This window comes from Plutella xylostella, chromosome Z, assembly GCF_932276165.1.
Source record: "Plutella xylostella chromosome Z, ilPluXylo3.1, whole genome shotgun sequence".
NCBI classification, from domain to species: Eukaryota; Metazoa; Arthropoda; class Insecta; order Lepidoptera; family Plutellidae; genus Plutella; species Plutella xylostella.
The window spans coordinates 11,907,884-11,931,087 of record NC_064012.1 but is presented as its reverse complement, the minus strand read 5'-3'; the positions used below and the strand labels follow the sequence as shown (position 1 = coordinate 11,931,087).

Genomic DNA, 23,204 nt, shown 5'->3' with positions numbered 1-23,204 from the left:
AAGCTATCTGCTGTTGGCGAACTGTCAATTAAAAGTCTGATTGATAAGTCAGGCTCGAGGTGGCTCGTCCAACTGTCCATGTTCCCGCCACCATGATTGTTGCTTCCACAGATTAGAGAGTCAATGTTGGCTGTCGTTGCATCAGGTCTGATCAGGTACAACTAACATATTTACGTACCATGTTTATTTAATCGAGCTATTTTATTTTATTTTGTCTTGGTTGACTTAATGGTTTTAAAATCGAACCGGCCAGAAAGCTTTGTGTATTCTACATAACACTTCATAACCTACGACAATGAAAGTAGGTACCTACGTACCTTTGAAGTTGCAACAAGGCGAAGCCTAAATTAAGGTTTTGGCCGGGACCTGCCCTTAGTATTGACGAACATACCTGAAGGTGACCTTGTTAATGTTTTTCATATGAAGTACTGAACATTTTACTTATCCTGGTGGCATGACTGATCATTTACTTACCCAGTTAAGACATTTTAGCCGGGTTTCATTTATCAACGAATGCTGCCAGAGCTCATAATATTCACACATGATGATACAGAATGATAGTAGCCAACAAAATCGGTGCAAATGCTTATAAAATAACTTTCCTTCCTAGTAGGACTGCACAGGAACTCGTTAACCGCCGAGTTAGTTAGAATACAAAATTATAGACTGTGTGTTACTTGTCAATCTAGAAAATGAATATGGTGACCTGCATCATGTTTTGAAAAACTGAATACTTAGTTATCCGCCACTGTCACAGCCTTCATCTAATCTTTTCCAGTAGCTGATGAGGCCGTGATATTTAGTAAAATTATCTTCCCTTCAAGCACCACTCCTCGTTCCAAGGACTAGATGCTGCAAAATCTGTCCAGGTCATCCCGCCATCTCCTTGGAGCGATGGAGCGCAGTATACTGGGTGTGACCAGGTTAGACCACGTCAGGTATACCACACTGCGCTCCGCCACTCGCATAAAAGACGTAGGTGCACAGACCACTAAGCTGAAGTGGGCCTGGGCAGGCCACGTCATGCGAATGCACTCGGACCGGTGGGCAAAAATTATAACAGAGTGGGTGCCGAGCGACGGACGCAGGCGCCCAGGTAGACCTAGAATGATTTATTAAAAAATAAAATTGTTGCTAAGTATTTCACTGGTTCCATCCATTCGGCTAGTGTATGTTAAAAATATTGCCTTGACATTAACAAGATTTTGATTAATAATTACTTATTAGTATTGCTTTAGAAGAGGCACTGTGTGTATCCATATGTATAAATACCTACCTGTATGTATAGGTACATACCTTCCATAACTTTCTGACAAGTCAGGAATAATAAGGAAGTACTTTTAAACGTTAAAATATTTACTTACTATGTTAATATTGTTAGGATTCTATTAAATTAGAATCATGAAGCCATGCGCAATTAATGCTTGAGAACAAGATGCCGGTAAACGTCAGAAAACGCTCAGTCCATAGACACAGTCTGTAGCAACTTATGGGAATGAGTAGATACTTGCTAGTCCGTGTTTACCCCGCGTCCGCAATTTCCCCCCACTCTTACCTACATGTCAGCGCCAGGCTTATCCGATTAAGCTACCACCGTTCAACAACCGTGCAATTACAAAACGAATATTTACTACTATAGCCTTATGGAAATCACGATACACCGTTCATCGATCAGATAGCATTAGGTAAAGGTGATAAGATAAAGGGGAGAGGGGTGGCAAGTGGCAACGTTGAATTAACGTTTGAAATCCACCATATTACGACAAGTGCCGCAATCGTGCGGGCCGCTTATTATGAATTTTAATTTTAAACGTGGTGAAAAAAATATGTGGCTCTTTCGAAGGTGGAATACCTATCCCAACTTTCCCTCAACCCCTGGGATACGGTTATACGAGGTATGTATGTTATTAAAATTATATAATACACTCATTGCCCGTGAGTGTATTATGTAAATAGGTTTTTATGCACTGGTAAACTTTACTTTACGTTTACTTAATGACTTTTAGGTATTAACTTAATATAATAGCATTTACTATCACGCGTCGAGGAGTAGCAGACGGGAATGTTGAGAACAGGGTCGAGAAGGCGAAGGCTGCGTTTGCCCAAAGTTGGGTACTGTCCAACATTACGGACCAATGTTACATTCCCAGCGGCAGCGTGTATGTGACAGCCGGGTGGAGCACTCAAAGAAAGCAACGAGCTGCTCGCTGGTCCCCGTAACACTACATACTGACTGAACAAATGCTCGCTGTGTAACATGTGATATTACACCTCGTAACCGTCAGTACCCACGTTAACTATTTCAAAATCTCCGTCTTCGATTCCATCGTGAATTCCGTGTTAAATATGTTTTATAGACAGAATAGATTATAATGCGTAGCAAACCTTGTGCCCCACAATGTGTGGTCCAAATTCATCTGCTTTACTACTTCGTTGACTCTCCCACCTCGTCCATTGTCATACTCGGTCTAAACCTTAATTCACCTCGAGAGAAGACTAGATTGCAAGTTCCTTCTTTATTCAAAACTTACACATCTTGATACGAATTTGTTTTTTTAACTGTTAGTATATTATTTAAGTACCTATGTAGATCGATGGCAGTAAACAAACCATGACTTATGGTGAAAGAAATATTCAAATCGGACAAGAAATGACGAAGATACAGTGATTTAATTGTAGCAGTTCAAAAAACGCGGCAACTGAATCCTCGCGCAATTTTAGACCCTACGAATCGCGCGCGGATTTAGTCGCGTGTCGCGTGACGTCATCGCAATCCACGGGCAGGAGGCGCGTATTTTAAAACCAAGCCCGATCGATAAAACATTAAACAACTTTGCCATTTATGTACAGATTTCAAAAATTCAAAAAGTAGTGTGCTCAGAACATTATAACACATGCAATGCAATGTAATAGTCAAAGTTGGATATTTTAATTAATATGTGGGGACATCTCACACACGGCCATCCGACCCCAAGCTAGGCAGAACCTGTGTTATGGGTGTCGGACAGCTGATATATCTACACAAATACATAGATAGATAGATACTAAATATAAATATCAACACCCAAGACCCGAGTACAAATATCTGTCTTTAAACAAATATCTGCCCCAGCCGGGAATCGAACCCGGGACCATCGCCTCAGTAGTCAGGTCACTAACCACTACGCCATTCAGTCGCCTATTTCCTTTTATGTGACTGATCCTCATTTCATTTAACAATCTGTCTGATTATTAAGAAATTTCATTTGATAAATAAACTTACCTATTGTCATCACGATGAATCAAAACAGTATTTTGATGACAACTTCGTAAATGTTTCAACATATTAGAAGTATTTCCCGATGACTTCAGTGTTTTTAAACACAACTTGCATTGCGCCGTATCCTTCGTCTTTTTTTCAAAATATTTCCAAGTTGCACTTTTCATTCTTATTATTTTATTTCCTCACACTCTTCTTAGTTAGTTATGTTATGTCCACTATTCAAATTATTCCGTTTCCCGCCGTTTCCGTAACTTGTTTTGATGAATGAATGAAATGAACAGATGACCAATGACAATGAGTGAATGCTTTGTTTAGGGAAGGGTTTTTACAAGTTTTTACGGTTTTTACTACACGCGACTCCTTATTCTGAGGTTTTAACGGTTTTTTTCGAAACCTTTTGGGAAAAAGAACAGTGGTCCTTCTGAGTGTCAGTGTTGCTATATGAATTTCTAATGCAATGCAATGCAATAAAGTTCTAATGCAGTGAAGTATCGTGAAGAAAAAAGTACTCGATACCAGCTATTTCCATGAGTACTCGCGTGTAAGTATCGGGTTGTGGTATCGAGTACTCAGTATCGGGTATCGCGAACGAAAGTATCGTTCGAACCCTAAGTGCGAGGACGGATACGAAAACTTACCTTCTGCTTCAAGCAACTTAAAATGATAGCTAACAAAGACCTTATTAGGCTTACGTGTACTGCTTTAGTTCAATCCATCTTAACGTATTGCATAGTAGTGTGGGGCGGTGCTGGAGTTAGTTACATGATAGCTGCTGAACGTGCTCAACGTTTCGTTCTGAAGGTGGCATATAGGAAACCTTTTAGATATCCGACCGAGCATTTGTACCATGACTGTGAAGTGCTCAATGTCAGGCATACTGCTATACATTTTGTCGACTGTCTTAAGGTTAGTGTTGTAAAAATGCTCGAGTCGGCGCTTAAGGGCCCGTACAGGGTGACGTGCCGCGCCAATTTTGGGTTTTCAATGCTCTTCACACAGCACACGCAGTGACACGCACACATGTAAGTTTGCACAGTGGGTCGATAAACTTTTACTCGCCAACTTTATTGACAATTATGTTCAAGTACATTTTGGGTGATTTTAGGGTAAGTAAGTATAATTCTTACTTACACTGGTAGGCACCAGGAAAGAGTAGAAATTAATAGGGGTGCCACTTTACTCTATACTCGGAACCCGATTAGCTTTCTCAAACAAATGTGGTATTTACTTGTAGAAAGGTAACTACAAGTATTAAAGTGTAGATAATAAGTTTCGGGCATCCTCCAGCCAACTGAACCCCGACGACAAAGCAAAGTAAATACATAGTGTCGCAAAAGGGCTATACTAAGCCAAAAGGGGATGACTCAAGGGGTCATTCTGAACAACTTTTGTTCTACAAGATTTGCAAATTCGCGAAAAAAAAATTCGTTTTCCATGGTAAAAAGTCACATGTCCAACAAAGTTTCTATGAAAAAGGTTTTTTTTTGTTAATTTCCAAAACTCGTAGAGCAAAAGTTCAGAATGACCCCCTGTCTTACTCCTTTTTACCCGACTGCCGAAGGAGGAGGGTAATGTTTTTTGATTGTATGTATGTATGTTTGTCTGTTTCTTTGTTCCCTCCTGTAGCCTAAACGGCTTGATAGATTTTGATGTATGAGGTATTGTTAGAAGCGTATTGATGGCGCGATGGTTATAAGCTATGTGACGTTCCATTTAAATGTACATAGCGCCCTCTAGAGGACATAACGTGATGATCGAAAAAATAATAATTCAACTTTGCCGTGTAAGGTATCAAATGAAAGGGCTTAATTTTCACATTACATAAATATGCATATTGAAGGTATTTAAATAACAACACCAAAATTATTGAAATAAAAAATGATCATGAACTACTGACGTAAAATTTCATAAAATAAAATCAACTAAAAAGTTGCAAATAAAAAAATACAATTATACTTATAAACAAACGAAAAACCCGACTGTACGCTAAAAACATGAAAACAAGTCCCAATGTTAATGGAAAGTATCGGAGGCGGGGACCAACTTGACCGCCACTCAAGGCCGTTGTCTAAGTAACATTCAGCTAAATGGTGAACCCTCTGCTGGTCCCCGCCTACGATACTTTCCATTAACATTGGGACTTGTTTTCATCTTTTTAGTGTGCAGTCGGGTTTTTTGTTTGTTTGTAATTTGTTTAGTACTATATACCGCTTTTTCAATACCTGTAAGTACATTATGAAAAAATATTATGGTACTCCCTGTCCCACACAAGTAAATTGGGGCTTATATTTTTTCCAGTTATTTTGATGTGTATCCTTTTTTTTCTTTGTTGTTTTGTATAAGTATGTGTTTCTTTTCTTTAAATCTGTATTTTTTTTGTTGTTGCTGTCTATGTGTCGAATAAATGTATGTTTATCTTCAAATTACGCCATCTATCGTTTGTTTTTTTTGTGGCTACTGTCTATAGAAGAAATTCCGTCATTGACAATTTTACGTTACGAATTTATTTTTATTTATTTTATTTTTATTTTTACATTTTCGTGGAGAACCAACAGCATTTTGTTAATAAATAATTATTACTTATGAACACATAACAACTTGATGCCATTAACAGAATGAACTTAATAAACCCAGTAAACCTAACACATCCAGAGGAAAAATAAAATCTCTTTCTCTCTCTCTGAAAAACATACTTAATAGCCCAAACTCGATGCTATTAACATCTTTGAAATAAAATTGAGCCACCACCGTGTTACTGCCCTCATCAGATCCTCACGAGACCATACCTCAACCAGCACCAAGAGACTGTATTTTTGATCCCTAACCTAATGTTCGTGCGTATTGTCTCATCACTTAGATCCATTCGCTATATTCCTGCTCCTCATCAGACCTTTACGAGACTGTAATGTCACGAGAATATTGCACACTATCTAATTTAATTTAATGTATTGAATATACTGGAAGAATTATGCTTCCTCAATTTCAAATCAAATTATGTTGGTGTCATGGCGGAGAAAACTCAACAGGGGTTTCCATACTAAAGTCAACAGGACTGAAAAACATCACAATTTTCACTTTTAAATTGCGCTAATTTTGTTAGTTTTTCTGTTGAATTTCGTCCGCCTTCTCTGATTGTTTTGGCCATATCTCGGTGATACCTAAATCGATTTGATACTGAAATATCTCATTTTAAAGCTTATAAGTTGACGATGTTTTTAAGCTGAAGTGCACAAAAAATTGTTATATGAAATTCTTTTTTAATTTAACTTATTTGTATTTAGGTTTTGAATATTTTTTTAAAATGTTTATCTATTTTGAGGTATTGTGTCTAATTTAAGTCGAATAATGCACATTTGATTCTTTAAATAAGTTTATTAAGATCTTACTAATGCAAAACAAACAAAATATTGATATATGGCTAGTTATTGCCACTTCGCTTGGCACACTCGTGCCTTCTTTTAGATATGATAAGGCCAGCTTTTGAAAATGCCACTTCGCTTGGCACACTCGTGCTTGGAACAGATAAAATTTCGAATGCCAGTTTAGTTAAGTTGGGCAATGTAGTTTGCTTATTTTTCCACCACAACATCACATCTGTGTTCTCAGGTTCAATGGTTAAATTTAAATAACTATCAATCTCATTTATAGAGCTCCTATCGGACTGTTGCTTATATATTGAAGAAAAGAATGATTTTCTGGTCGAATTTCAAGTTCTTGATTTTTTATCCTATCTTCACGAGAAGGTGACACATAATATTCATTTTGATACATTTGTTTTAATTTTCTTAATGGTTCCGTATTACTTTTGTTCATAAAATAATTATTATTCAAAAATATATAAATTATAAATTGTAACTACTACCTACATGGCTGTTATATTGTTTTGTGGTTAGGTCTGTGACATTTGTATGATTTATGACATCTTCCGCACCCTCAGAAAAAATATAGGTATAAATTATAAATTGTATTACAACGTTTCAGCGCTTGAGCGCATAACTCGAGCACGAAAGTCTGAACTCTCAACGCTCGCAAGCCTTAAATGCTCAAGCGTTAAACGCTCGAGTCTAAAACGCTCCAAAGCGTCGAGTCAGCGCTTAACGCTCGACGCTCAGCGCTCATTTTTATAACACTACCTAAGGTACCATAGAAATGCTCTATTTACATTAAATGTTTTGTCAAGAAGGAAAAGACAAAATGTATGGCTGGTGCCTCACACGCGCACAGCTTTTGCTAGGCGTGCACCATGCATCCGAGGACCATTCCTCTATAGTATCGCAGATATAAAACAAAAAATTTTGACTTGCACCAGATACACTTGCAAGAAAAAACTGAAAAAGTGGTTATTAGGACTTGATTATTTTCAAACTGAACGAATTCTTGTTCCTCTAAAGTGAATCTTTCAATTCATTATTCCCAAGCACAGTAATAAACATACCCTCAAACTCAAACTTACACTACATATACTTTACATGCACTAACATATTCAAACTCTTCTCACATACCTCACACTCACGCACTCTCTCTAACGCACACACACACACACACACACACACACACACACACACACACACACACACACACAAACACACACAAACCCATACACAAACATCAAATAATAACTATAAATTAAGATGATAAGATACAAAAACTATCTACAATTCTAAGTTACCTACATTATTATTGCTTATTTATTTCTTTGATAAGTCTCACTTATACCTTATTTAATTGTTACAATGTATTAAGAACGAAAGAGACTGGCGCCCCCAACACAGGGTATCCTAGTGGGGGAGCTAGGGATCTTAGTTTTACTAACTTGTACTTTTTTTGAATCTAATAAAGAAATTTATTATTATGTTGTTGTTTTTCCATCTCGGGACCATGGGGTCCCGGACATTTGGAAGGCGTGCATGGGGCCGAAGCCAACATGTAGAGGCCCTTTTGACAACATTAGAATTTCCCTGTGAAAACTATAGAAGTTAACCCAAGGAAAACCCCCGGTTAGTGCAGGACTATTGTAGGATATGGAGAAAACTAATACAGAGTTATGGAGTGGGGTGCTAAATGGACTGGGTATTTGGGACTATGGAAGGACTATGGCCCCTGCCTGACCTATATGTTTCACACACGGATAAATAGGCAGGGGGTGACTCGCACACACATTAAATGGGCCCCGAAAAACAGTCGCTAGCACATAACAGTGACATAGCAACAAGGGGGCAACATGGCATGAGGTGCTGAGGATGGAGAGGTATACCAAGGCTCTCAGAGCAATCGCGGATGCCGGTCAAGACCCCTACAAGCACTTACTGGACATACTTCCTTCCTCCGAGCATATCAGCTCTAGCGGTACACACCAATGATGGCAAGCAAGAGGTGGGAGATCCTGTTCCTCGTCAGTGTTCACTCTGGACAACCAATGAAGGCAAGCCAGAGATGAAGAACAGGGGTTCTCCCCGGCATCGTGTGGGTGGGGTCGCTAATGCCCAACAGCTCGCCACAAGCTGCCCTGCCGCCTTATTATTATTATTATTAATAATTGAGGATTAAATCCCTACGAATTATAATTGCTTACCTCAAAATCTATCGTTGTCACTTTTTGAAGTCACTTACCTACAGAAGCTGAGGACAAAAAATATCGCCTCTCGAAATAATGTCTTCGCTTAACGTTTTCTTAGCGCACAACCATTTTAACAGACGCACTGTCTGTCGCCAACTGTCAAAAAATTGCGGGTATTTTGAAGACCAATCCTTCAAACGCAATAAGTGAGAACTAAAATGAACGACAACTTACTAATGGTTAATGTCAAGCTATAACAGATGGCTTGCAGTCATCGTGTATCTTATTTTAGGCGAATAAAAAGCTGTGTGGCCAGTTATTAGGGGTGGCCAGTTTCACCAATGTTTACCTTACATAGTTTTTATTGATTGCTCGATTTAATTTGAAATTCCATCCCTTCACGCTGTTATTGGTGCTGTGTGTCGCTAGTGTCGTTGTCGAAAAACAGAGATAAATTTTCAATATTTACTGTTAATCCATATTTTATCATAATATTTAAAAAACGTTTCCATGTTCGAGAGAGCTTTGGCCATGCATCTAAAATAGTTTCACATGGCAAAAGTGGTAATCTAGGACATTGTGTTATAGTCATAGTCATAGCACATAGTCTCTCCACTCCTGATTTTGTAATGCCCATACTCTTAGCTTTTCTCCATGCCCACACACATCTTGACCAGTGATAATAGCACCCGATTATCGTTACTATTTTAAATTCTCGATTAATGATATTTATAGCTGCTCTCTCATAGTCACAATGGACTTTAGAAGGTTCCATCCTAATTTTGGTTTTAGCAAACTAAACACTACTGAGTAGCTTTTTTCTTTCTTATCACACATAAGGACAAATGATATCAAAGGAATGTCATTCTATCTATCTAATACTCTGATCGACTTTACATAAAACTAATGTTATTTTCTGTCACTACCCTAAAATACGGTTAATTAAGTCCAATTCGAGTTATCACTTGCTTATATTGTGTTCCTTCTAACTGTTGTTAAGTTACTAATATAGTTCTAAATAATTAATGTTATTTACTCATACTTTTGAATTTAATGTTGTCTAGTCAGTTACAGGCTTACCCTCAAATTCATAGAACATACCGTAAAATGGGGTGAATAGAAACAGTTTCTAACTTACAACGCATTTTGCGGATAGATGTAGCCTTTAGAACACTTTTGTTTTTATTCGACATCATATCCGAACGTTGGAACTTGGAAGTTTTTTACATAATATACCATACATTAAAGAGATACATATTTCTTGTAAAAAATGATAAAAACAGTAACAATTCTATTCACCCCATGATTGGGGTTAATAGAAACGGGTATGAGGTGAATAGAGTAACTTGGCTAGGGCTGTCAACAACTTAAATAATAGATAGATATCCGACAGATAATCTGTACAGGGACGTAGAATGTCTCTCTGTAAGACAGCTATTTATAACTTCTACCACATTAAGGTTCCACAAAAATGCCCTAGCTACAGCCAAAATATCACGTGCGGCAAGACGTACCACGTGGCATACAGAGAGAAAGTCTACAGTCTTTGGACAGAAGTCCTTTTCTTTTCTCGGTCCTTTTATATATACAAAAATCAACAACTTGCTCAATTTATTGTATATACCTCGTAAACTATGCAGGGCAAAAATAAAAAGATGGTTGTTGTCACTCGAGTACAATAAAACAGAACAAATTATAACCACATGTAAATAAATTTAATAAATCATAACAATAAAAAAATAAACACCCTTCACTTACTTAAATACAATACATGGGTATTTTAATATAATTAAATAATATTGGGTATGGGTATTGATACTTTTAATATAATTAATAATATATATATATATATATATATACAGGGTGTCCCAAAAGTCAACGTCATCCCTTAAAGGGCTGATAGGTCAGCTCATGAGAGGCTAGAATATCACAATATGACCTTAGTAAAAACTCGATAATTTTCGAGATATTGACACTTTTATAAATTTGCTGAAAATCGACACCTTGGATCAGTTTTTTGCGTGCCGCCGGTACAAAAATCCATATTGTTAGAATTTGTTTGGTGTTGCATCACCCTGTATAGCCCTGCTATTGATAGCAGTCAAAAAAAATATCGAGTAATGCTGTATGTTTAAAAAAAACACGGTTTTCAAAGTCATAAAAGGTAATCGTATTTTTTTTATAAACAACTTTGACTCTACATACTGTAAAAAAAATATACCACGCAAACCTGGCACCTTATTTGAAAAGATTTCTCATTTAATGCAGTTTCCAAAACGGTACAAAACGTTGCTATTTTTTTAATTAACAAAAAAGTTATTGCTATTTTAGTACAAAACGACCTCGATGTAAAATTGTTTGAAGGAATTTTATCTGACTGAATTTATTAAGGGTAAGTCATGTTGGAATGAGTAAAAGTAAAATAAGTGGTGGTGTCAGCCGTGGCAACATAGATGACGCAAAAATAGCTAAGAAAAAACTTACCAAACTCTTTTAAAACATATTTTGCGTTTTTTACATCTAATTTAAAAAAAAACAAACATTTATTGACTTTTATTTTTATTTCTCAAAATTATAATACCTCATTATTATATTAAGTACATAATCAGCAAAAAATAATACTCATTAATTGTCATAATCATAATTTTGAGAGTTTGGTTTTGTTTAACAATAACTTTAAAATAAATAACAAGTAATTACAGGTAATGTTAATGACAAACTGATCTGTCCTTTTTTTGGATACTGTGGGTGTACAATGTACATGTGTAAGCGTTTTACTTGTACAATATCACATATTAGCACTACTCACGAATGTACGTTACCATGCGCTACATTTATGGGGAATGTGGAGTTGCAATAGTCCACTTTTTTCGAGAAAGATACTCAAAATGTGTTTTTTTTATTAACTGTAACAACGTTGTCTCTTTTCCCACTCCCGGCCACACCACATATTTTACTTTTACTCATTCCAACATGACTTACCCTTAATAAATTCAGTCAGATAAAATTCCTTCAAACAATTTTACATCGAGGTCGTTTTGTACTAAAATAGCAATAACTTTTTTGTTAATTAAAAAAATAGCAACGTTTTGTACCGTTTTGGAAACTGCATTAAATGAGCAATCTTTTCAAATAAGGTGCCAGGTTTGCGTGGTATATTTTTTTTACAGTATGTAGAGTCAAAGTTGTTTATAAAAAAATACGATTACCTTTTATGACTTTGAAAACCGTGTTTTTTTTAAACATACAGCATTACTCGATATTTTTTTTGACTGCGATCAATAGCAGGGCTATACAGGGTGATGCAACACCAAACAAATTCTAACAATATAGATTTTTGTACCGGCGGCACGCAAAAAACTGATCCAAGGTGTCGATTTTCAGCAAATTTATAAAAGTGTCAATATCTCGAAAATTATCGAGTTTTTACTAAGGTCATTTTGTGATATTCTGGCCTCTCATGAGCTGACCTATCAGCCCTTTAAGGGATGACGTTGACTTTTGGGACACCCTGTATATATATATTCATTGCATAGATGCTGAATATTATAATTATGAGTATAACTTATTGAATTATTAATTGTATAGCTTTATTGAATTGGCCATGCTAACTTTTTGAACAAGAATGAAATGCTTAAAACCGTTTCGAGGAATATGCTTCCAGTACAATTTCTGGTCATCAGATTTTAAATTAGGTCTCTATTTTTTAAATTATTCAATAAAAACTAATAACCTTCATTTGTCCTTTCTATGACGTCACATTAGGATCATAGAGTATAATATACATACTGATTAGGCCTACAAAACAAAAGTAAACGTCAAACGTCAATAAACGCAAACCTCATGTACTCTGTGAACCTCACATCCCGTGTCACCCGTGTGCACAGAGTAGGTGCCCGTGTGTTTATTTCTCTTTATTGATTTAATTTATTTATTTTCTACCTTGTTTTGAATCTCTACTACGAATAAATAATAACCAGTGGATACTACGATGACAACAAGAACAGACATAGTATTTCTTCAGTGAGTATTATTGCTTCACAGAGTATTATTTGTAGGTTAATAGTTAGATGACAGATGACAATGACATTCTACCTCATTGACGTTAAGTGACACTTGCTTTTTTTGTGGCGCAGGCAAAGGCACCAATATTTTAGTACGTTCTGTGACGTCATACATCCATTCAGCCGGCCAAATTTTAAAATTATATTAAAAATAGTTGTAATGAATAAAAATCAAAAATAACGAAATTAGTTTCTTAAAATGGTCTATATTTTCAAAATATATTATAAAAAATACATATCATAAATTGGTAGCATGGCCAATTGTTTAACATACAGTGTTACAACTTCAACATCCTATTTTTATATGATACAACTTCCTATTTTTAAGTTTTTTATTTTAAAGTTTATTAGAAATTAACGCTTTATAATGATTGTTGGATGTAATTAAGTATAGTTAAGATTAATTTTATAAGTAGAAATATTGCACAATATCGGAAGAGACTAGTACCCACAACACAGGATATCCTAGTGTGGGGCTAGTGATAGTTTTTGAATAAGTTGTCTTTTATACTCAAATAAATATTTCATTTCATTTCATAATTTTCTGACCTCGACATGAGAAGGTAAGATTAAGTAGGTAGGTGGTACTAAGAATATATATATTTTTTTATTAATTAACTAAAATAAAACTTTAATACGCATTAGCATAATTTATTTAAAAAATCACAGAAACCGGCGAAGGAACTCTTATATTTAGCCTCTACAAAACAAATAATTATAACAAAAAATATTTCACATCTGAAGAATAAAATTAAATCAAAATATATTTCTCATTTGACGAATTAAATGAAAACTAAAAATAATTACTTAATACAGTAGCATAAAAAAAGTCATTTTTGTAGGTAAAAAATGATAGTTCTTTTTAACTTAAAACCACTAAAATACTCAATCAGAATCAGTTAGAATTTTAAAAATTTCTTCGCCGTTAATATAATTATTAATTCTTTTAGATTTAGTCTTCTTCCCAATAGATGCACTGGGAACTGCTAAAATATCCTTTAAAACAAAATTTTGCCTCAATTGACCTTTTTCGTTACAATTTATTTTAATATTATTAATTTTATTTAACTTTAGATCATTCATTAAAGTCCACTACCTGGTAAGTCTTTATCATTCTTCTGTATACTGTTCCTGCATTTCTTTTGAGTTATATTAGTTTTTTGTGTATTTTTTTATTTCGTAATTTTGCAATATAACTATTTTCTGTTTGTCGGTGTATTTTAAAGTTTCATCAGATTTTACAATCTTCTCTGTTTTTATTTTATTTAGGTTAGTTTCACTATAGTACACCATACTATTTGCTTCTGTTATGATATCACAACTTCTTCTTTCTTTTGTAGAAAGTTCCTCGCATTCGGATATACATAACTTTACCTTCAGACCCTAAAAACATAATCATCATCATCATCTCAGCCATAGGACGCCCAATGCTGAACATAGGCATCCAGTGCTTCCCCGCGGACTTGACTATATCGTCCGTCCATCTCGCGGGGGGCCGCCCAACGCTGCGCTTGCCGGTACGTGGTCTCCACTCTAGGACTCTTCTGCTCCACCGACCATCACACCTTCGAGCAATGTGTCCGGCCCACTGCCATTTCAGCTTACTGACTCGATAGGCTATGTCGGTTACTTTGGTTCTTCTACGGATCTCTTCATTTCTGATTCGATCACGTAGAGATACGCCGAGCATAGCCCTTTCCATAGCTCGCTGGGTGACTCTGAACCTATTCAAGAGGCCTAAAGTTAGAGACCACGTCTCGGCACCGTAGGTTATCACTGGCAACACGCACTGTTCAAAGACTTTCGTCTTGAGACACTGGGGAATTTTGGACGTGAAGACGTTTCGTAACTTCCCGAGCGCTGCCCAGCCAAGTTGGATTCGCCGAGTGACCTCTTTCTCGAAGTTGGATCTTCCTAGTTGGACTGTTTGACCAAGGTAGACGTAATTGTCCACCACTTCGAGAATCGAGTTCCCTATGGATATTGAGGTGGGACCTACCTGAGAATTGGCCATGACTTTCGTCTTGTCCATATTCATTTTGAGGCCCACCTGTTGGGAAACCCGATTGAGGTCTTGGAGCATTTTGCTGAGGTCTTCCAACGATTCTGCCATAACCACGATAACGATATCGTGGTTACGGCAAACCGAAGGTGAGAGATGTATTTGCCGTTGATATTAATGCCGAGTTCTTCCCAGTCTAAAAACATAAATTGTATTAAATCAGATAGTCATATATCAATTTGGTCGACCTTCAATCCATCCAAAAATTCAACATTCTGAATATCTAGTATTATTTTTTGACCATTTTTATTTGCTTCATCTTCTGTTTGTATATCTTGAATAAATAGTGTTGAATTGTCAGTTTCTTTGTCTAGAGTCAATTCATTTCTATCCTCAATTTTCTCAACTTCCTGTATCATTACTACATTATTCTTATTTGCTTCATCTTTATTTTGCAATTGTTTATTATCTTGGACTGGCTGGTAGCATATTCGGGTAATTTTTTTCATGCAACAATTTCGCTTTGGTGGTTTTGACGGTCGAATGGTGTAGTGGTTAGTGGCCCTGACTGCTATGCCGAAGGTCCCGGGTTCGATTCCCGGCTGGGGCAGATATTTGTTTAAATAATATCACCCTGTATAGCCCTGCTATTGATCGCAGTCAAAAAAAATATCGAGTAATGCTGTATGTTTAAAAAAAACATGGTTTTCAAAGTCATAAAAGGTAATCGTATTTTTTTATAAACAACTTTGACTCTACATACTGTAAAAAAAATATCCCACGCAAACCTGGCACCTTAATTGAAAAGATTGCTCATTTAATGCAGTTTCCATAATGGTATAAAACGTTGCTATTGTTTCAATTAACAAAAAAGTTATTGCTATTTTAGTACAAAACGACCTCGATGTAAAATTGTTTGAAGGAAATTTATCTGACCGAATTTATTAAGGGTAAGTCATGTTGGAATGAGTAAAAGTAAAATAGGTGGTGGGGTCAGCCGTGGCAACATAGATGACGCAAAAATAGCTAAGAAAAAACTTACCAAAGTCTTATAAATATTTTGCGTTTTTTACACCTTATTTAAAAAAAACTAAATTTATTGACTTTTATTTTTATTTCTCAAAATTATAACACCACATTATTATATTTAGTACATAATCAGCAAAAAATAATACCTACTAATAATACTCATGGTCATAATCATCATTTTGAGAGTTTGGTTTTGTTTACAATAACTTTAAAATAAATAACAAGTAATTAAAGGTAATGTTAATGACAAACTGATCTGTCCCTTTTTTGGATACTGTGGGTGTACAATGTACATGTGTAAGCGTTTTACTTGTACAATATCACACATTAGCACTACTCAGGAATGTACGTTACCATGCGCTACATTTATGGGGAATGTGGAGTTGCTATAGTCCACTTTTTTTGAGAAAGTTACTCAAAGTGCGTTTTTTTTATTCTGTGACAACGTTGTCTCTTTTCCCACTCCCGGCCACACCACCTATTTTACTTTTACTCATTCCAACATGACTTACCCTTAATAAATTCAGTCAGATAAATTTCCTTCAAACAATTTTACATCGAGGTCGTTTTGTACTAAAATAGCAATAACTTTTTTGTTAATTGAAACAATAGCAACGTTTCATACCATTATGGAAACTGCATTAAATGAGCCATCTTTTCAAATAAGGTGCCAGGTTTGCGTGGTATATTTTTTTTACAGTATGTAGAGTCAAAGTTGTTTATAAAAAAATACGATTACCTTTTATGACTTTGAAAATCGTGTTTTTTTTAAACATACAGCATTACTCGATAATTTTTTTTACTGCGATCAATAGCAGGGCTATACAGGGTGATGCAACACCAAACAAATTCTAACAATATGGATTTTTGTACCGGCGGCACGCAAAAAACTGATCCAAGGTGTCGATTTTCAGCAAATTTATAAAAGTGTCAATATCTCGAAAATTATCGAGTTTTTACTAAGGTCATATTCTGATATTTTGGCCTCTCTTGAGCTGACCTATCAGCCCTTTAAGGGATGACGTTGACTTTTGGGACACCCTGTATATATTATTTTCGGCGGGCGAGCGGGCTTCTCGTAACTGATCACTGAGGTTAAGCAACAACTGACACGGTCAGCCATCGGATGGGTGACCGATTTCAAGTGGTTCTTTTCTGGACGCTTCCGTTCTTCGGACGGCACGTTAAGCCGTGGGTCCCGGTTGCTGCTTCGACAGCAGTCGTTAAGCCTAGTTAGAGGCCTTCGGGCGGCTTGAAAACATCTGACAGTCGGGTTGCCCACTTACCCGACTACTTGCATTGTACTCATTCAAAAAACGGCGATACGGCTCGCGACCTATCACGTGAGTACAATGCACAGCGAAAAGCGGGTGACTTGCTTGCGAGTCACCTCTGACTACCCCTTCGGGGATTACAGTCGTGGGCATATGTATGTATGTAATGTATATTTGTACTTGGGTCTTGGATGTTGATATTTATATGTAATATGTATCTATCTATGTATTGTGTAGATATATCATTTGTCCGATACCCATAACACAGGCTCTGCCTAGCTTGGGGTCAGATGGCTGTGTGTGTGATGTCCCCACATATTATTATTATTATTTCCTTTACCTTTCCCCTTTTCTTTATTAACACTCAATTTAGGTGTTTTATCTAGTGCCGTTTCATTGTTTGCTTCTAAAGCAACGTCTTCAGCTGATACACTTTTCCCTGCAACTACTTTAAGTTTTCTTTTCTTTTTGGCCTCTGTTTTATTTATGGTCCTATAACGCATCTGTTCTAATATTTCTAATACCTTTTTTGGAACCTGCTTGGAGTTTTTTTTGCATTGTCCTCCGGCCCCACCGATGTCAACTCTTTGAGGAGTTCAGTGCGGATGCCATCTAAGCCTGGCGCTGAACCGTTATGGAAACTTCCAATCGCCTGCGTGACATCCGCCACGTCCACCAACAAAAACTCGTTCGTGTGGTTCGACTCCGGCGGCCAGTCTAACCCGCGGCCCGGCACAGGGTGTTTGAGCCGTAAAGCGCTCAAGGTCGCATCATTGTCCTCCGCCACGGGGCAATCTGCCAAAAGAATTCGGACCGCCCCACTCTAATCACCGTCATAGACTTTCGCCTCCACTAATTTACAAAGAGCCCAATCGTTACGAGCCGATCCGCAAAACGGCGTATCAGCAAATGATGAACCATCTGGACTACCGGCGGTAATGGTTTCCTTTACCTTTGAAGTTAAAGACCTGCCTCTGTTTTCACTCGAAGGGACCATTAGGCACCTGTATGCAAATGTCATCAGATCATACCAATATTGTACTCCATTGGACTGTACACATCTCTCGATTATCTGGGGCAGCTTCCCTGCAGCCAAGTGCCTTCCCTCGCACCTTTAGGGATTTGTTTCAACCATTGAGTATGAATGGTCTGGAGACGAAATAGGCAGACGTTCCCCTCTGGCGGGGTGGTAGGCCAGAAAGGCCCACCGATTTATAAAAACTAGTTGCAGTCTCAATTTTCACTAGACTCAATCTAGATGACAAATCGTTCGTTTCATAGAAAATGATTTGTTGTCATACTAAAATGACAGCTTCAATTCATAGAATATCCGGATTCCGGATTTGATCACAGATTTGGTCAAGGTTTATTGTTATTAGCTGTTTCCTAGCAACCAATGTCAAAAAAATGCAATAGTGATGTACCGGTATGTAGATATGTATTAATCGACAAAAGAGGTCATAGTTGGGAAGCGTCCGTAGTCGAATTGGCTTCAGTAATCGTAACTGATCACTGAGGTTAAGCCACAATTGACACGGTCAGCCATTGGTAGGTACAGCATGAGTTACCGATTTCAAATGGTTCTTTTCTGGACGCTTCCGTGCTTCGGATGGGACGTTAAGCCGTGGGTCTCGGTTGCTGCTTCGGCAGCAGTCGTTAAGCCTAGTCAGAGGCCGCCCGAAGGGGCGGCTTGAAAGCATCTGACCGTCGGGTTGCCCACTTACTCGACAACTTCAGTGCATTGTATGTACTCATTCAAAAACGGCGATACGGCTCGCGTCCTATCACGTGAGTATAAATGTACAGCGAAAAGCGGGTGACTTCGTGTATTAATCATTAATAATTAAATTTAACTATATCTAATTAATTTGAAATTAGTATTTCTAACCCATGTTCTCGAATTCATCGATAACACTTATCGATAATTGTTACATCCATTGGCAAGAAAAATGAAGACACTGTGTTTATTATTAAATGTCATTTCACGTAACCCTTATTGCTGGGCATTAAAACTCATAATGATATGTCCCATGAGACATAATCATGGTAAACGGTAAAATTTCCCCCCGCAAAAATTGGCAGACTTTTTTGTATCAAGAAAGATCGCTATGACGCTTCCCGGGGGTACACCCGAGTCCGCGTTGTTCTATGGTTTCAACACGCGGACTTGCCTCCTCAACAACGGCAAACTGTCAAAAAGCGTTGGGGGATCATCATCCAAATCCCTTTGCCCGTCTCCGCAAAGGCGGCTGCTGCAATACTTTCAATGTATTTATCATATCATTGTAACGATTAAAAGTAAGAATAGCTGTTACTTATTCATATAATAAAACATTGTAAATTATGCAATATAATAATAAACCTTATTATTGTTCACGGAAACAACTATCAGAATAAAAAGAAAAAATAATAAATTAAAAAAAGGTCAACTGATAAAAAGTTTAAACTAGATCTTCCGTAGTTCGGCTTACTGTACAACGGAAAATTATTTGACAACAGAATCTTTTTTTTTAGGTTTCATGACATTAGGTTCATTTAGTTAGTAGATAATTTATGTGGTGTCAATTCATTTTCTGCTTTTTCTAAAGCTTCACTAAGTTTAATTTTAACTGTATTACTGACCTCATCTGCTTGACATTTGTGTGTCTCTTATTTTATAATTACTGTTACGCCTTGTAACTAAGATAGCTGTATAGCAATTTCTGTGAACACACCGCCACACTATACGTCCGTTAGCATTTGTTTAATTGTGTAACGATATCCATCTCTCAAGTATACATCACCTTCTCTTTGGGTTTTTATTATTTCATGCTCTTATAATTTCCAACCAAAGAAACAAACAAGTATTTGACTGAATAAGAATCCATAGCTTCTTGTATAAAAGAGTACCTATAGATTCACTTTGCTATTTTCTGATTATCCTTCGTTTGTAATTACCTCCATAGCTTTTCTAATTAATGCAAAAGCGCTTTTTAGTTTGTTAGAAACAGTACCTATATTTAATTCTAATTACAAAAAATCACAACTAAAAACCATAAAACCAAAAGATTATAGAAAAAGTATAATACAATACAAACATGGCCATGGCCAACAACTATGTGTAAATATTTTCGTTCAAACTTAGTTAATCAAAATTCACGTGACAAACAAAGTATCTTTTGTTGGCTATAGGTTCTACTCCTTTTTGTTTGCTTGTATTCTATTCTTAATTAAATGATACACCATATAAACTTTCACATTTCGCTTATATTCTTCCTTTTTCACACTTTTACAATTTTCCAACTCAATAGCAAAATTTCAAGCATCAATCTATCCCCTCGTCCATCATAGACGAATCTTCAAACGTCACTTTTTTATTTTTTTAAAAACCAAGGTCCGTGTAGTCTTGAAATAATATATGATTCTTATTCCAACAATCTCATCAAACTTAACACTTTGGAGAAGCAAAATATTTTTCGTGAATTTCCAAAAGTCGTAGAACAAGTCAAGTTGTTCCCTTTAGTCTCCTCCTTTTGGCTTACATATTCTATTTTAGCAATCCATACATAAATGTACCTATACTAGATGCCTAAATACATACAAAGTTATAATTAACATACCAAACAAATAAAATAATAGACGTACTATAGAAAGCGTCAAGCTTGAACTGAATGTTTAAAAGCTTGCAGTGACTGCAATACTTAGTTCCAATTTCTCCATAGTCGGTTATAGCATAAACAGGGAGTAGTGGTTGACTTTTGACACATCTGTCATGAATTTTATATGGAGATGACGTTTAATTTATAAATCAATAATGGATAAATTGGCACTAAGAGATGAATTTAAATGACAACCTCTTCCTTGTTTGAAGTCGGTTAAAAACAAACAAAAGAGTTTCAATTATATTTTTTATTAATTGGCATCCATAATTATCATTCCAACAGCAATTTTTGACTGTTGCCGAATGGCTTTAGTAAGTATCCAATCCACTTCGTTAAATTCTCAATACATTAACCGCGCAGACAATATCCATTTGTTTCGTAAGCGTCGCGGTTGTTACGAAGTGGCGCACGTCAGTAGCTGCCACGTCTCTGCACAAAGCGTTCGCACGCCGGAAACAAATGAATTTTCACAAAGTAATGGTGACTCGTAACTACGCCAAAAACACAAAATCTTATAAAATAAAAACAACACTAATTATTCAGTAGGGATCACTGGGACTTAAATAAACTCTTATCATTAATTTGTTTTACTTTTATTAAGTTTTAACAGTTCCTTTTTTAATATATAACTAAATATTCTGTCGTAAGATATTAAGATTTTGATCCACCTATTACCTAGTTGTAATGAAATCTTTCAACGAAACTCGGCGGTTGAAGAACCTGCAGAGTTTTAAAAGTGGTGCTATAAAATTACCACGACACTGGTCCAGGATGTTACGACTAACTACTTTCGACAAGTCTACAATTGAAGACATTTTGCAAGTAAGTATTTTTGCATTTACGTCTTAATACACTCACGAGCAAAAGTGAATCCCATTTTTTTTTAATTTAGGTAAGTAATTTAGAATTTGTTGTAAAATTTACGGGTTTAGTTATTTGTTGTAAATTTCACGGTTTTAGTTAGTAATATTATGATGCGCTTTTAAATGTATTTAAGTATTTCAGACGGCGTCATTTTGCTAATCTTACTAAGTAGGAGTCATTTGGTGCTATTGTCACTGGAACTTTTTCATTGCTCTTTAGTGTAAAACCTAAAGCAATAAATATTATACGTAGAGGTATTCCAAATATCTATAGTCCATCTTCTTCTATGGTCCAACCTTTCGAAGGTTGTTCAATTGGTCACATAATTAAAGTTTCTCCCCATGTTGGGTACATTACCTGCCATCGGGAAGTTAACTGATAAAATGCCACCCAAATATATACCTCTTTTTCGTTGTTGTTAGCCAACATGAAAGTCAAGTTTTAAGTGCACGCGCCTACTGTTACGACCAAATAAATATTAGGGAAACACTATACTTGAATTGAAAAAAAAATACACAAGACGGTTTATGCACTAAATAAATAGTTTCATAAACAGAAAAAAAAACACGCACTCACGTCTTGTACTAATGTACTCCTTGGGTAGGCTGAGGTGCATTCCTGCACCCACTTTTCGTCAGAGTGTTATGTTAGTCCCAATGTAATAGGGGGCGGGCCAATTGCCATTTTACGGGCACATCCAAGACCCGAAAACAAATATCTGCCCCAGCCGGGAATCGAACCCGGGACCATCGGCTCAGTAGTCAGGGTCACTAACCACTACGCCATTCGGCCGTTTCATATACAGCTTATAAAAAAGGTCAGTTTAATTATAAATACAACGATTTTTGTCCAAGGAAATTCTTATATAATAAAGTAGAATGCTCGTTAAACTCGAGAGCAATGAAAATGTTCCAGTTCCATAGCATACACTTAAGTATACGGAAAACGCTTGCTTAATGACTGGAATATTGAAGTACATTTAAATTGCATTAGTACCTAAGTATATTACCAACTAAATCAAAGGTACTCGTATAATTTTGATACTTTTTTGGTGGTGTCGACATTAGTGGTTGAAACTTTTTCATTGCTCGTAAGTGTCGCTTGATAAGAAAAGGGCTACATGGGCTGCTATTAATTGAACATTGCCGCTGTATAATTATTTGGCGATTTTAAAATATATTTATAGCTATCTTAGACGACATCATTTTATTTTTTGTAGTTTTAAAACTCATTTCTCTTTGATTCCGGAAAAACTGTCCTTTAATACCTAAATGGTTCAGTTAAATGTAAACTTTATAAATAGCATATGTTCCAACTGCATACAGCTTTGTAAATAAATATTTATTTTATTTTAGACACAGGTCCCATTTACTGACAATGTACCCATAAACGAATTTCCTTTGTTTTGCACAACTAAAATCTACCAGACGTCTTTATATTATACTAATATTATAAATGCGAAAGTAACTGTGTCTGTCTGTCTGTCTGTCTGTCTGTCTGTCTGTCTGTCT

At 36.3% G+C, this 23,204-nt stretch overlaps 1 protein-coding gene across 3 annotated transcripts in view; it reads left to right on the top strand.

Moving 5' to 3' along the window:
* The first annotated feature begins 1,497 nt into the window (after positions 1–1,497).
* The window catches only part of LOC105397762 (transient receptor potential cation channel subfamily A member 1), an 80,664-nt gene continuing 58,957 nt past the window's right edge, over positions 1,498–23,204 (top strand). The window contains exon 1 of one of the 3 annotated variants that reach the window (XM_048632376.1): positions 1,498–1,895. In XM_048632376.1, coding sequence (XP_048488333.1) covers positions 1,794–1,895 — 102 coding nt within the window. In that variant the 5' untranslated portion in view covers positions 1,498–1,793. Of the gene's footprint in view, positions 1,896–20,188; positions 21,652–23,204 lie in introns of those variants that run through there. The other 2 variants (XM_048632375.1, XM_048632377.1) reach the window with 2 other exon arrangements.